Source organism: Antrostomus carolinensis, unplaced genomic scaffold (assembly GCF_000700745.2).
Source record: "Antrostomus carolinensis isolate BGI_N321 unplaced genomic scaffold, ASM70074v2 scaffold45645, whole genome shotgun sequence".
NCBI classification, from domain to species: Eukaryota; Metazoa; Chordata; class Aves; order Caprimulgiformes; family Caprimulgidae; genus Antrostomus; species Antrostomus carolinensis.
In genome coordinates this window covers 514-15,582 of record NW_010316568.1, presented here as the reverse complement: position 1 = coordinate 15,582, position 15,069 = coordinate 514, and the positions used below count along the sequence as shown (strand labels likewise).

At 35.2% G+C, this 15,069-nt stretch overlaps 1 protein-coding gene across 1 annotated transcript; it reads left to right on the top strand.

Moving 5' to 3' along the window:
- Positions 1-6,517: 6,517 nt before the first annotated feature.
- On the top strand, positions 6,518-14,461 carry FBXO36 (F-box protein 36; the record flags this gene model as incomplete). Its single annotated transcript, XM_029085046.1, is given in 4 exon segments — positions 6,518-6,626; positions 11,658-11,830; positions 13,191-13,293; positions 14,313-14,461. Coding segments are annotated over 4 exon segments (534 nt in total), but the record flags the coding sequence as incomplete, so codon positions are not given.
- Between the last annotated feature and the right edge of the window lie 608 nt (positions 14,462-15,069).

Genomic DNA, 15,069 nt, shown 5'->3' with positions numbered 1-15,069 from the left:
CAAAAAGAAAAAAAAAACTTTTCAGAGACCGTGCTACCTGTAGCACTGAGTTGATAAGTGATAGAGAAAAAGGGGGTACTTGTCACCACAGCTTTTTCTGAAAACTGGAGACATGAGTAGGAATAAAGTGTATCAGAATGCCTGCACAATGTGATGGATTCTTTAGTGTTCCTGTCATTCGATTGGGTGGAATTAAAGCTGTAAATAGTCAGCAAGGGAAACTTTGAAAAATACATTGAGAGTGTTAGTCTGTTCTTAAAAAATATGATGAGATTTTAGAGGCCAGCACAATAGATGTTTCTCAGAATTTAGAGTAGGAGATGCCAGAGCTTACCACATAAGAATATAGGAAAACAGTTTTCAGCAGATATTAGATTAGACGAGTTGCAGATATATACAAATCAGGATGATAAGAAGTATCCAAGAAGGGAGCAGTGGGATGAATGAACGAAGACTTCATCTGTAATAAAAAAGACTGACAGTTATATGCACATACCCAGCTAAAAAGAGATTCCCTGGAAACGGACGTTCCATTGTAACACTGCTGTACTTTAGGACTTTATATGTATATAGCAGGGAGTCTGGCTGTTCTGTTGTTTGGGGTTTTTACTGTAATGAAGAAAAAAAAAAAAAAAAAAAGGGAAGAAATTTAAAGCATAGACTAGACCTGAAATTCTAACAAGGAGACCGTGAAACTGAAATAAGGAGAATGAAACTAGAAGAAATGGTTTCAAATGAAACCTGTCAGTGTCTTATCCATCTAGAAAGGAATATTATGTCTTGCGCTTAGCCCGCATCTTTTGTTCTGTTAAATAGTGGAATAATCTCTTTGTTGCGCTCTTATCTAGGTCTGCCTGTTTAATCATGTTAATAAATGGCAAGTATCTTGTTCATAATTGAAGACTCTCATCCTAAAGAGTAATTTTTTATTCCCTCTGATAGTGTTGCTTTCCACTCAGCACATACCCCCTCCCTTCTGCATTGTCTCTCATTCTTCTGCTCTTGTATTGTTTCCTCTGGTCTGTGTGCACATGTCTGTATAAAGGTAGAAGTTAGCCTCCAAAGCACTTATGCTATAAGCATCTGTGATCAAGGTCTTTAGCTCTTTTTTTTTCTTGCTTATTTTCTTACCTTTTTATTTACTTTTTTCCCCTGCAAGCTCTGAGAAAATCAATGAGGAAAGATACTAATATAGGAATAAAGCAGGTATGTAACTGAGAGGAAGGGAATGGACCATGGCAATGTGTTGTAAGGAGTCTTCTGTTCTGTTTTTCATTGTTAAATGAACAAATTAGTTAATTAGATATGAGCATTAATCACTTTCAGGATAGTACTGGTGAAGTTGTATGATGTGGAGCTAATAGTACAAATAGTACTTTTTGCTTTGTCTAAAGTGTTGAGATACATATTTTAGCAGTAGTTTTGGAACATTTTTCCTCTATTAAGCTATTCATGTTTGTGATCTTAAAGCCCAATTATAAAATTGAGGTATTTTTCTGGTTTTGCTTTGAAGATAAAGATGGAAGATACCAATTTTCAATAGTAAGGAGTGATTATGATTGCTTTTCAGTTCTGATGTTTATTACAGCAACCCAAAATCTCCAAAATCTGGCAAACTTAAAAACATACATTAAGAGTTTTGTTTGGGTTTTGGGTTTTTTTAAATGTCACTCTCACATAGAATAAGGAAGCTGGAAATAACTGTTTTCCCTGATGGATGGTGAATTATCTGTGAATTCTTCTTTTTACACTCTAGGTCAAGCTAAATGCTGTGAGGTAACAATGGTGTGCAGTAGGCCAACCACCTTCATCCTCTGCTGGCTCTTCTCCATATTCTTATATTTACAAAGGACTGAAATAGCTAGCTGAGCATTTACCTTATATCCATACATATTATTAAAGTATGATTGGGCAAAAGTTTGGATTTTCAGGTAAGTGTCCTCAGTTGATCGTATTTGCCAAAAAGCTCCATATACAACATGATAGCAAGGCTCTGAAATACCAAATAGTAGGCCAGAAAAGAGAAACCTCATTGTTTACAGATTGAGATGGTGGTGGAATTTCATAAAACTAGCAAAAGAAGCCTCTCTGATTGCAGGACTTAGACCCTACTACCAAAAAAAAACCAACTTACTGCAGACAATGGATATAAAAGAGCTTATTAATTTTTGCAAGCTTTTTGTGTGGTCATTGTTAACTAACTTAAACTTGAGAGTAACTGCCATTTTCTTTTGTGTAGAGACAGTGAGGAAGTTAATAGGGAAAAAAGTTGTTATGTAACTGTGCCGAGATCATGGTATGAATATCAGTAATGTTTGTTAAGTGTCATCTCTGTAGCTATCAATTTCTTTATCTGTTTCACAACATCTTGTGAGATACAGAATAACAAACAACACGCAGGTATGAAGGCACAGTGGGAATATTTATTTAAACATTTATTTTCATTGCCAATAATCTAAATGGTGTTGGAGGCAGGAGGCAAACAGGAGACTTAACAGATTCTTCAGTTCCACAAGATCTGCATTCTTGCTTTTAAGTTAATCACAATATGCCATTAGTAGACTTACATGAAACAATTGCCCATGTGTGTTACCGTTCTTCAACAGCTTATCCCACAGGGATCAAAATAGCATTTGCTTTCACTGCATCAGTGTCAATGCAGAAGAATGGCCACATTCTAGTTCTTTATAAAGTTATTTAACACTTTATTTCAGTTCTTTTGCAAATACCCGTGCATTGTTGGTGCTACTAGGTTCCATAGTTTAGATATAATAAGTGGTTGTATCTTCTTGGTGAAAAATGAGTAAAATTTTAAGGTACCTATTTTGCATTTTTTGAAGTGACCTGGAAGCATAAGCTTCATTCACTTGCAAAATGAGTATAGCTCTATCTGAGCTCTTACTATTTTGAAATACAATAGTAAGAAAACATAAATTTTTATAGTCTCCTCCAATCCACAAAACCCAGCCAAAAGCAGAGATGTTTTTGGTTGTTTGTTTGGTTTTTTTTAATCTGTGGAAATGTAATACACTATGGGATAAAACAGCCTGGGAGAAGGGATTTAGTAGAGGTAAAGTCACTAAGGCTGACTGAGAATGCGAGTGCTTTTTTCAGTAGAAGACACAGTGGCTCCTTCACTACACGGGAGAATGAGAGCTTGGACTGCAGTGACAAAGCCAAGGCCAAAAAGAAAGACTGGGGGTTTAGGACATTCAGCTGGGACAGAAGAAAATATTTTAATTTAGATCTCCTACATCTCAGCAAGCACTGTTTTCTAGATTCTGGAGTCACCTCCTCCAATGAATGTTTAACTACTTAAAGTAGAATAATTTAAGAGAAAAATAGGGCAAATTGCTCCCCAAATAACCTGTAATCTGAGAAATTCTAAGTTACTAGTTTTAAACAAAGCAGAAAGCTGAGTCTGTAGAAATTTGAAATCCTAAAAATGTCTTTATTCAGCTTCCCCCAGAGGTTTCTCATTATACAGTATAAGTCTGTCATGTGAGACTTCTCTCTAGCTCTAAAATTTCCAAAATAAATTGAATTAAGGGAAGGCTGAGCCCAGCATCTTTAAAAGATGGTTCACCATATAACTTAAAATATTATTTTCTTCATACAATGTAAACAGTACTATGCTTCTGCTAATCTACAGTCCAGATTAATTTTGACAGTACATACTTCCTAAATAATTTATTTGTTGCTAATTTTCACTTAAATATTTTAGTTGTTTTATTTTTCTTTAAAATTGCTATGACTTTTTATCCAAAGCCTCAGCTGGGTGCTGCTGTTTAGATTTGGTTCTGCTAATCCTTTCCTCTTCTCTTTTTTTCATGAAGAAATGCCAATGGAGTAAGCAATGCAGTAGTGAATTGCTTTAACACTTGCCCCTCCAAATAATGTCAAGAATGAAATGTGACCATGGTAACCAGGATGCACTTACAATACTTTCCATTCCTCATCTTTTTAATCTATCAAAAAGTATAGGTATTACAAAATCTATGCAGTATTTTTCTTTGAAATAACCATGTGCTAACAAATTACCAAGGTAACTGTAGTTTGTCCTGGGTGTTTGTACAGAAGGAAGTTTTTAAATGGAATAGTGCTCGTGCTACTGACAGTTTATTCCACTGTAATCAAATAATAATGTATAGAAAATACACAGTGGTGTTTAACATAATTACTTGAATAATTTACTTTTCCTACGCCTCTGTGTGTTGGCCTGATCTTCCCATTCTGGCAGATAGTTCTGTTGCGGTGTGCTTCCTAGTGTAACAATTAAAAAGAGGAGAGATTATTGAAATACATATTTTTATATTTTTTTGAAGTTTTAGCATGTTTCAGTTAGTATTAAAATGCTTTGGAATTTATAATTGTCCAGCAATACTACAATGAATTTTGTAACAGATCACAATACATTGTAATCTGTTGTGCAACATAGTTGTGCTTTTTTAAGAATTAGACTTCTAAATTTGTGTATAGTTAAATCTATAAGATTATGCAGAAAATTAATCTGAAGAATGTTGTTAGGCATTAAAGTTCAAAAGCTGAAAAGCAACAGTCATCATTAATAATTTCTGGTAAGTGGTGTTGGGGGCAGGTGCCTATTTCATTTTTCAGTTACAATTGGCATTTCCATGCCAGGAATTTTTATTTATTTATTTATTTTAAGAAATGTTACATCTGGCAGTAACATGAAGAGGCTTGAGAGAAAGCATACTAACCAGGTTTCTTTTCTCCTTTAACAATTTTTTTTTTTTTTTTGCTATAATATACTGGATTCTTGCATACTATTTTGAAGGGTATGCAAGCTGAGGAACATGAAGAAAGATGTCTTTTGTTTCTCCGTTTACATACCAGTTTTGTTCTGACTTTATTCTCACCTCATGTTTTCCACAAATAAGAATGGAAGTAGCCTTACATGCTGATTCTCCCTGCATTGCTAGAGATAAAAAGAACTTTAGGAAGTACAATGCAGTACAGCATTCACTGTCCTATTGTCCCCGCAGTGGGCTACAAACATTCTGTTTCTAAACCCTTCCCAGGAAGTAAGACCATCGCTGAAACAGACGAGTGGTTTATAATCTCTTTTGCATTGAATCCTCATATTGCCACTAGGATATTAAGTGTTGTTATTTTAGCAATGTGGTGGTCTATACTGTGCATGTACATTACAGAAATGTTAACTCTGCTACTATAAAATGTTTCAGTGGTGTAATTTATTTTTCATATATTGAATTCTAGAATGCAGACTGGATAAATGCTTTCTTTTCCCTTCAAAAAGGCAACTGTTTCACTGCAAAGGAATAGATTGTGTGTGGTGTTGTAAAATAGGATGAACTTAAGCAACTGAGTAGGATGTTTTTTCTTTTATTCACATAATAAGAATTATTTTACAGAGTATTGTGGATGTGTCTGAGAGTTAATCAAAGCTATTTTGCATGTATGCTATCAGAAATAATGACTTAGTAATGATATATTAGCCACAATAAACATCAAAATGATGAATTTTAGCTGGCTATATTTGACATTCAAATGTAGATGTTAAGCCTTTATTCGAACTTATTTAGTGTTACTGTATGTGAGGTATCAACAGGATACAAGCAAGACTTGAAAAATACAGAAATGACTGGTGTGGGCTTGCCTTGGTAGACTGTTTGGAATCTGAGCTTTAATTTGAAAATTTATTATGAAAATGAATGCAACTCATTGTGAGTTACAAATACTTAATTCTTCTGAACTTTAAAATCTACATTTTGACACTGAAATACCAGAGAGATTTAAAGTTAAATTTCATGTTGAGAGATGTAAACCACCATTTTGGAAAGGAAATAAAACAAATTAATATTAGTAGGATGACAAGATTTTTTTTTTTTACCTTTTTAACCTTTTACTATTCTTATTAATCTTTTGTCTCAGTTGCATGCTTTGTAATGCACGCTTTCTTTTCTTTTTCTGACTCTTAAAATGTGAGTTGAACGTGTACTTCTGGAGAGCTTTTTCCAGAGCCTTCAGTCTGCTGAGCTTTGAACTGTCCCTTTAATTTTTATTTTGGCAAAATGTTAAAATGACCATTTAACTTCTAATACTTCCACTTTTGAATGCCTGAGCAGCTGAATGGGTATTTCTACTTAACCACGTAATTTAATGCCCAATGAATTGTTTTTCTGTGACTAAATGAAAAACAAAAAGCAAATGTTTAAAGTTGAGACGTCATTAAACGTGTTTTAATTTCTATGAACAATTTTAACGCAGGGATTGGGAACATTTTCTTTGTATGTAAAAACATTTCACACTTGTCTAGGTGCATTATGGGATGTTTATTGTCCTTTGAAGCATGTTGTAGGGCTGCTGGTAAAGTAACCATGCTCTGATCTCTTATGATAACTTTGTTTTGGGAATGCAGTAATACTTACATAACTGGAGTCCTGAAACTTAGCAATGCATTTATCTCATGGTACTTGATATTCTTTCTCCCCCTTTTTTTTTTTTTTTTTTTTTTTTTTAACCACAATTGTAGGTAATTTTCAGGTGGTGAAAAACCTCATTAAGGAATGAATTTCGTGGATCAAGACCTGGGGAAATTAAAGAGTCCCAGGAGGACTTTTTGGATGATTCATCTCTCCATAGTAAGATGACAATAATAATTACAAATTTGTTGTAGCATATAGTTGAATAATCTAGCAATATTGATCAGTAATAACTTTCATGAAAGAGGTGATTGCTTTGGCTAACAGGTTTTTTAGTATTAATTTATTAATGTAAATCTAAGTATGAATACTGGAAAAACAAAAAGTCATGACGGTAAATGTAAAGATAGGATAAATCCTGGCAAAATTGATAATTTCATTATAAGACAGAAAGCAATACTTTTATTGCTAATAACTCAGTCCTTATAATGCTCTGTGCCAGCACATTTGTTTTTTATGACAATGTCATGAGCCACCTGGATTCCCAATCTGATTTAACATAAGTAACACCAAGTGCAAGAGGTACTTGGGATTATACAAGTGCAGCATGACTTCAGGAGCATAGAGCTGGAAAAAAACAAGGCAGTGGGGCACTACTAAATAAACCTCAAAATGTAGGTTTATAGAGCTATTTTCCAATCTGTTTCTGATAGACTGAGAAAATCCGAAATAATTATGCATTTTCCCAGAGTTCCACAGGACTATGTGTCCCAAGTAGTTACTGCTCTGCATCTTCTTATTATCTTAGATCTCAGCAATGGATTAGTTTTAAGAGTTGTCTTGTCACAAGATCTGTTTGGTCATGGCTCACAGAGGAAACAGTTTCCTGAAAATACTAAGACACATTAATTCAGCAACTACAGCGAATAGCTGAGGTCTGAGCTATGACCTGGTCTGAAAATGCAAAACTTCATGACTGTACCTGCAGTGACTGGATTGAGATCTGAGGCTTTGGTAGCCCAAGAGACTAGGTAGCACTCAAACACCTTGCATTGCTGAGATTTTTTTCTTTTTTTTTTTTAATAAGCTGCCCTTGTATTCTGAGACACCTAAAAAAACTTGTTACAAATGTGTCTTCATATTTATCCTATTTTTATGATTAACTTGAAAGATATCATTTCCAAATGAAGTCCTGTTTTCCTCATCAACAGCTTTGGTAGATGTCATCTTATTTACACTTAGGCAGAGGAGGTCTGCTTTCCCAAGAAGTATATGAATCTCAGGTGGCAGGAGAAAGGGTCTCTACCTCAATAGCATATTCCTGTTTTCAAGAGTAAACTTGAGTATATCTTCATTTAGGGTCTGAAATAAGACCAACACAGGTTTCCTATACTTTGCTTATTAAAATCTAACACTTTTTATTGCACAAGCAAGAGATTTTTAGCCCTGGTGAGATAACGTGGTCTATGTTTAACGTTTCTATGTTTAGGTTTGTGTTTCTGATCCCTATTATAACTTTCACAACTGACCAATTTCAAGTGAATTTGATTGAAATAATGACACTTTCTTAGGCAGTTGGGCAGGGAGACTGCAAATGACTGCTGTTAGTGCTCCATTGATGGAAAGACTGCACGTTCTGAGGCCCAGTGACTGGATATATGCACAAACCATGGAAAAAGTTTCAATCAGCACTCACAGTCCATAACAAAACAAATCTTTAATTCCAGTTATTACTACTTGTTTTGACTAGAAGGGGAATAAATGTATCGTGAACCAACAGAAAATGGACTGCCTGTTGAATTTGGCTAGTGCTCAGCGAGTCTTTAAATGTGCCATGTTTTTTTGCAGTAGGTGTTTATAATCACTCCATTGGTTGAGGCAAAGAATTGCACCACATCTTAATTTGACAAAGTTGATTATAAATTTTTATAAACTTGAGCTTTCACAGAAGTAATCTTCTATACTTTCTTGACAAGAATTACATAGAATTTATAGCTGAATTTTATCAATAGATTTTACTGGGTTTAGTTTTAAAATTTAGTTTTAATTTTATTTATATTTTACTTCATAAAAGTAGATTTGGTATGTGAATATATATTGGTGAGGATTTTAGCTGGCATTTTTTTCCTTATTTCTTATACTGTCAGATTTTCCTGTGGCATTTTATATTAATATAAAAACATCTGGTTTAGATTAGTGGGGTACAATGATTCAAATAGTTAAATTACTGTTAACATGCACTTTTATACTGTTAGCCTGTGTGTTTTCAGTAGCTTACAAATAAGACCTGCCTGCTTTCTCTTGAGAAGTGTTGGTGGTGGTTCAGAGGTTTCCTATCCCATAGGAAGTATTGAAAGCCACAGTAGCCATTCTTTCCTAACATTTAGTCATTTCTTCCTCCTTCTAAAATTATCTTTAAAATCATACATGGAGTTTTCTCTCTGGCTTTTAGTAAAATTTTAATATAACTTAAAAGTGTTTTGTTTCAGAAAAATGCTACCATAAATAGAAGCATTACAAATAAATTACTATGTTTGTGAAAAGTTGTATTGTTATATTGATATTATTTCTGTCCACGCCTCTTGCTGTTCTACACAATCAGATGTTTTTACACCTCCTTCTCACCTCCTGTTAGAGGAGCTTTGCTGCTGTTCTCCTAAGTATCCACAGATTTATTATTTTTTTTTCCCATCATTCTCCACAAATACATCTACTGGAATAATGTTCTAGTTATCTTTATTGATTTTAATTTTTTTTCCAAATGAGGGTTCAAATAGAAGACTCTTCAGTAGACCCATGGTTTGCTGCTGATTATTTGGTACACCTCTACCAGCAAGATGTTTATCTGTTGTTATGTATTAGTATTTCCTGTTGTTGTCTCCTGGTTCTCATTCCTAAGATTTTATTTGTTTTCACGTTTGGAGATTTTTAGAGAATTTTTTTTTTCTTTTTTTTAAAAAGGTACTTAAATTATTTCTAATGGACATAGGAAGAATGGTTTCCCTGCAAGTGAAACATTTTGTTAATGTCCCATACAGGCATTTTTGAAGCATCCAATAGAAAACTAAAGAAGTAAAGATTTTATAATAAACATTAACATTTTAGTAAATTTATATTAACTTCCATACAGCTGTAAACATCCATGTTTGTTTTGAAAGGTTTTCTTTTCTTTTTGGACAGTGAAATAAAGTATCATTAGTTTCATAATCTTGATAGAGCCAAGAGGGAAGAGCGAGATTTTGTATATGGCTAGATTCATTATGGTTTTGCAAAGATGGAAATTTTAGTGATGATATTGTAGGGCAAGTGAAGAGAAGTCTATTTACATTTTTGAATGAGCGAACAAATAGTCATCAAATAGTATCTGGCACTCAGAGGATGAAAATTTCACAGAAAACCTGAAGTTCAGTGTACTTTCACAGGTAGTTCATTATTAGCTGCAGATACATTTATAAAGCAAGATAAATACCGCTAAATATATTTTAAAATAGCCAAACCAGGTTACATTATTATTTCTAGAAACAAATTATTTTCAAAAAACAACTCAAGGAGCAGCAAATATTCATGTGGTAACCTGCTTAATCATTCAATAGGAAATAGGTGCACACTACGAACATTGCCATCGTCATTCCTAGTATGTGAAGATTTGGATCATTCTTACTTAGCAGCTTGAATGAGATCAGCCAGACAATTTTTAGTTGACTGTGTAGATCATTTTTGTACTTGCATAAGGAATTTGAGGAAAATTACCAACTATATAGAACACAGATGCCTGTAAAGCAAAAAAGCAAATGAGAACCAACAGCAAACTGTTTGCACTTGCAGTGTGATATGGCAACAGAAAAGAAAGCTTGAACGGTATTGGGCCATCTACCCAAAGATGTGAAGGAGCATAAGGTGACTGCTTCCTTCTACATGATTACCTTAGGAATATTTGGAACAAACAGAGAAGAGAAAGTCTTAACATCTTAACAGTGAAATCTTGCAATTTGGAAAGCTCTTTCAAATGTATTCATATAAGTTTGAGTTTTGTAACTAATCTTACAAAATATTTTGGAAGGAAAACTGTTGCATCAAAATTGGATGCACTTACTGCTTATAGTCAGTATAGTTTAGCTTACATGATTCTGTTTCTCTTCATAATTTTAACAAACATTGAGAAGATAAGCTCTAGTTGGTTAAGGAAACAAAACAAAACACTCCTCAAAACAACAGCAAGAAAGCCCACTTCAGATGCATTAGAGGAATATCATAATACATAAAATAGTAATTCTATTTTTGAGCCCTGTATCCTTCTATGAGGGGGGAAAAAACAAAAACAAAAAACTCCTTTACAAATTAATTTAGCAAACACATGCAGCTCCAAAATTTACTAGTGATCATTCTTCAGAAGTGTAGTAAATTGAATTCAAGATCTTGCTTAATAGTGAGCGAGTATTTTTATTAAAGTAATTTGATAAAATAGTTATCTGAAGAAACAGTGTTCAATTCAAAAGGCCAAGTTCCAAGCTGGACACTAAAGCAGAAAAAATCGACTGTATAAATTCAGGATGAGAAGTAGCTCACTAAATAGCAGATCTAGAGAAAAAGAATTTGATGTTGTAGTGGATCACAAAGTGAGTGAGTCAAAAAATGTCATGTCACTGTAGAACCTAACTGTCTTCAGTTTCATTTTAGTGGTTTAACTGTACCTACGTAAGATAAGAAGCAGAACTACAGGGACTTTTAACGTCAGAGCCATCATTATTTTCCCCAAAGCATACAACTGAAGTACTTTTTTCAGTTGTTTTACTAACCACTTCCTGACTAAAGAGCACAGGCTTTATGTAAATAAATATATGTTTATGTGAAAAAGTGGACAAAATGGATCTGGACAAGTTTTAGTTCAGCTTTGCTGCTCTTCTAATGTTCCTCAGCTGAGACAAGAGTTTGCTGTATACTAAGCAATGTACAGGTTTTTAACTGAAGCCTTGTTTTACTGCTCAGGCTTCCTAGATGTCACTAGTAACTCTTAAGATTAATTGAAATATTATAAATTACTAATGTTCAGTATAAGATATTGTATGTTATTTTATCTAGAAAACATAAAAAAGAAATTGAGCTGACTTTTCGGAATATTTTTAAGGTATTTGTGAATAATGTGGGATCACTGAGAAAAAAATTCAAGCTTTTACAAATCTGTTTCTTGGGTTTTTGTTGGGTTTTTGTGGGGGGAGTTTTGGTTTTGTTTTGTTTTGTTTTAAATCACAGTTCAGATTGCTATAGAGTTTGGTGCCAAAGTTCTGGAACATGTCCTCAATCTGTGCCGAGGTAACTATGACTTCCTGCAACAGCTTCCTGTCCCATTGCTCCTGTACATCATTTCCTCTCCGGAGCTTGAAGATACTGCCAGGCTTTCTCAAGTTTCAAGCAGATTTGAAATGGTGAAAAATAAAATAAAAAAATTAAAAATAAATTATTATTTTTAAATTGTTAGTTTTGCTGTGCAGCATGTTGGATGTGATTCTTCTCACATTTAACATAATCATCAATCTGTCTGCTTTACTTAGAGTTTGAGACGATAAATTAATCATTTGTATACAAACAACTGAATGGGTACAATAAAAAATAGATCTTAGGGAGGCTGTTAGAAAGACTGTGCTTATCCTGCAAACTTCTGTTGTCTATGATAAAGACAACGATCCTGATAATTCCATTGTAACCCGTGATTGGGTGTTCTGCACTACTTCCAGGATTAGGTATTTGAAATGTAAAACCTGTGCTTTGCATTCTGGTTTGTATTGTAATGTCTAGAAATTTCAACCGTGGGCCAGGATCCCCTTATGCTAGATCAATTAACAAACAAAAAATCATTGCTATTCCTCGAGAGCTTACATTTTAAGACTGACAAAAGACAGGAGCACAAGGAAAGATTTTTTTTTTTTTTTTTCAAGATTTTTGTAGACCTCACAGCAATTAGCTGTAAGAATCACATGAGAAGAAAGAAATGACATTATGCTTGCTTGCTAGGAAGCTCTTTCCAACTATCGGGAGGGTATGGGAAATAGTATGAACAAGTTGAATTGAAACTTTAAAGAGTGAATAACTGAAGTTGCCACTGTTGTCTGGCTGGAGCTAAGGGTAGCCTCTCTATGCTGAATGACGAGTAACAAATAGGAAAGGATAGCCTGGAAGTCCTGGGAGAAGGAGGGACAATCTGTTGGTGCAGAAAGGGAAAAGTCACAAGATAACTTAGGCTGTGTTGGAAGGGCCTTTGAGACATCATCTCTTCCAGCTTCCTGGTCTGTGCAGGGTCAGGTAATTGGAGGGATGGAAAGATAGTATGTTCAGAACTGTCATTTAGAAAGCTTATTTTTGTGGGTCTGAATACCTTAAAATTGCCTTTTCTATCCCAGTCAGAGCCTGAGAAAAGGCTCAGGTAGGGGGAGAAAAGGGTTTTAGCTTATTAAAAATAGGAAGAGAAGCATATTAAAGAGAAAAATAATGTGATTCTTATTCCCAGGGGTGCTGTAGGAGCCTGGAATGAAGCCTGTCAAGTTACGGGTTGTACTGTTACTGAAAACATAAGTGAGACCTTAGGAGGAAGATAAAAACAGGTTTAGTCAGCTTGAGTCTGCTGTGACAGCTAGATACTCTGAAAGACTTTAGAGAGATAGATAAACCTTTTAGTTTGGAGAACAGGACACATCTCTGGTAGTGTACATCTCCAAACTGTATCAAGATGAGGTTACTCATAGGGTTTGTATTGTGCTGAGGCTACATGGCCCAAGATTTCAATAAAAGTTCTGTGAAAGACTGCTGGCAGTTCAAGAGGACGTGGCTGTACTGCTGTTCCTGCGGTGTGGCTACGAAGATGTCATAGATGCTTTAGTGAGAGTGAGTTCAGGTGAGCACAAGAAATAGGAGATGCTGTAAAGAAAGCATAGGAGAAAATTGTGAGATAGGAAACTAGAGCATGTCATGAATTTAGAGATGAAGGGCAGATGGAAGTAGATAAGTTTGCTCAGTTCTGGGCTTTATTCCAGTTTGAAAGTGAAACAGTTGATACTGTGACTGGGAAAGAACAAGTAGAGGATGAGAGAATAAAAAGAACTAAAGGAGAGAAAGTGAATGGATAAGAAGGGAGGTCAGGAAATGATTTATTGGTTTATTTGGAATCCATCTGTCATTTGCAGAGTGTGAGTGGAGCAGGATGAGGTACTGTGGAGAGCAGTAAACCGTTCATTAGTTTAACGCAAAGCCTTGGATATTCAGGAATTTAAGGAAATTAGAAAGAATCAACTTGCATAATAATAAAGATAAGATTTTGGCACAGTGAAATAACCTGTTATAGCTAGTCATGCCATGCTCTCATTCTCTTAATTCAGAAGTATTTTTAAGGAATTAAAAATTTGGCCCAATACTATGAATTTTCATTTCCAGACTAATTTATGTGTAGGCTCGAAAGCTGCTCTATGTGAAATTATAAAATAGCCTATTCAGATTTTCAAATAGGGGAAAACAGAACAGTCTCTGCACTGAGGACTGAAAAGTGGAGTGTGAAAGGTTCCGTACGTCCATCCTGTGCAGCGCATCCTCGTGGGCTGAACTGAACCGGTATCTTCATTTGTTACCCGAAGCATGGCATTTCTCTGACTGTGTTGTTCTGAGCATAAAGCCTGCTCTCCAGAGTATTCAGATGGTTTTAATATGGGTTTCAAAGTATTTTAGGTTTTCCCTAGGTACTATTTTTAAGTATTGTAAAAAAAGCTCCATCTCAAAAGCAGGAACATACAGAAGCTGTAACGGGAACACCAGCGTTGGGGCGCTCTGTGAGTTTTCCAGATACTTTTCCAGCAAACTTCGATATTGTGATGTCTCCCGGCACAAGCTCAGGACAGGATTCGTTTCGTTTATTTTGTACAGGGTCCTTAGAAAGCCAAAACAGGCAAAATGAAACGACAAAAAGAAAACTGGGAGGAAGGTGCTCCCGGCAGAGGGAGCCCGGTTCCCGGCGGCGGCGGGAGCAGGAGCCCTCGCCCCGGCGCTGGCCCGGCCGCTTCCGTGCTCGTTGACGGGAGGGACGGTCTCGTTGTTGTTACACAATTCAGAAGCCATTGGCACGGGAAGAAAACCATAATAATGAGTGTGATTACCTTTTGTCTTTCTGTATTTTTTTTTATACAACACAGTATTTGGAAATAGAAATACAGGATACTAAATGCCAACCTCCACTGTTTTTAACTTAATGGTGTCCATTTTCATAGGAACAGCAGAATGGTGAGAGACAGAGAGCAAGCAGAAATTTAAAGAAAACTTTTAAAATGCATATATTTTCATTTCAGGATTTCTACAGCAATTTTGCCCCAATAATCCCTGCTTTTCCTTTGCTAAAATACGCCAGCACGCTGTGCATGCCTGCACTATAATCACTCACACAATCGAAGAACAAAAAAAGGACCACACATACTCTGATACAGCTCCGCAGTAGTCAGTGAATTAAGTACTTTAATTAAATAGTTTAATGCATCCAGCTCCATCAGCAGCATGTAACAGAAGTTATACCCGGACTTCTGCTTTTCTTTTTCTCTTACTACTTGTGACAGATACACCAGCCACTTGCATTGGTGTAACCTAGTACTACTCCACACAGGTCCCTGCAATTGCTCATTTAGAAAAGCAG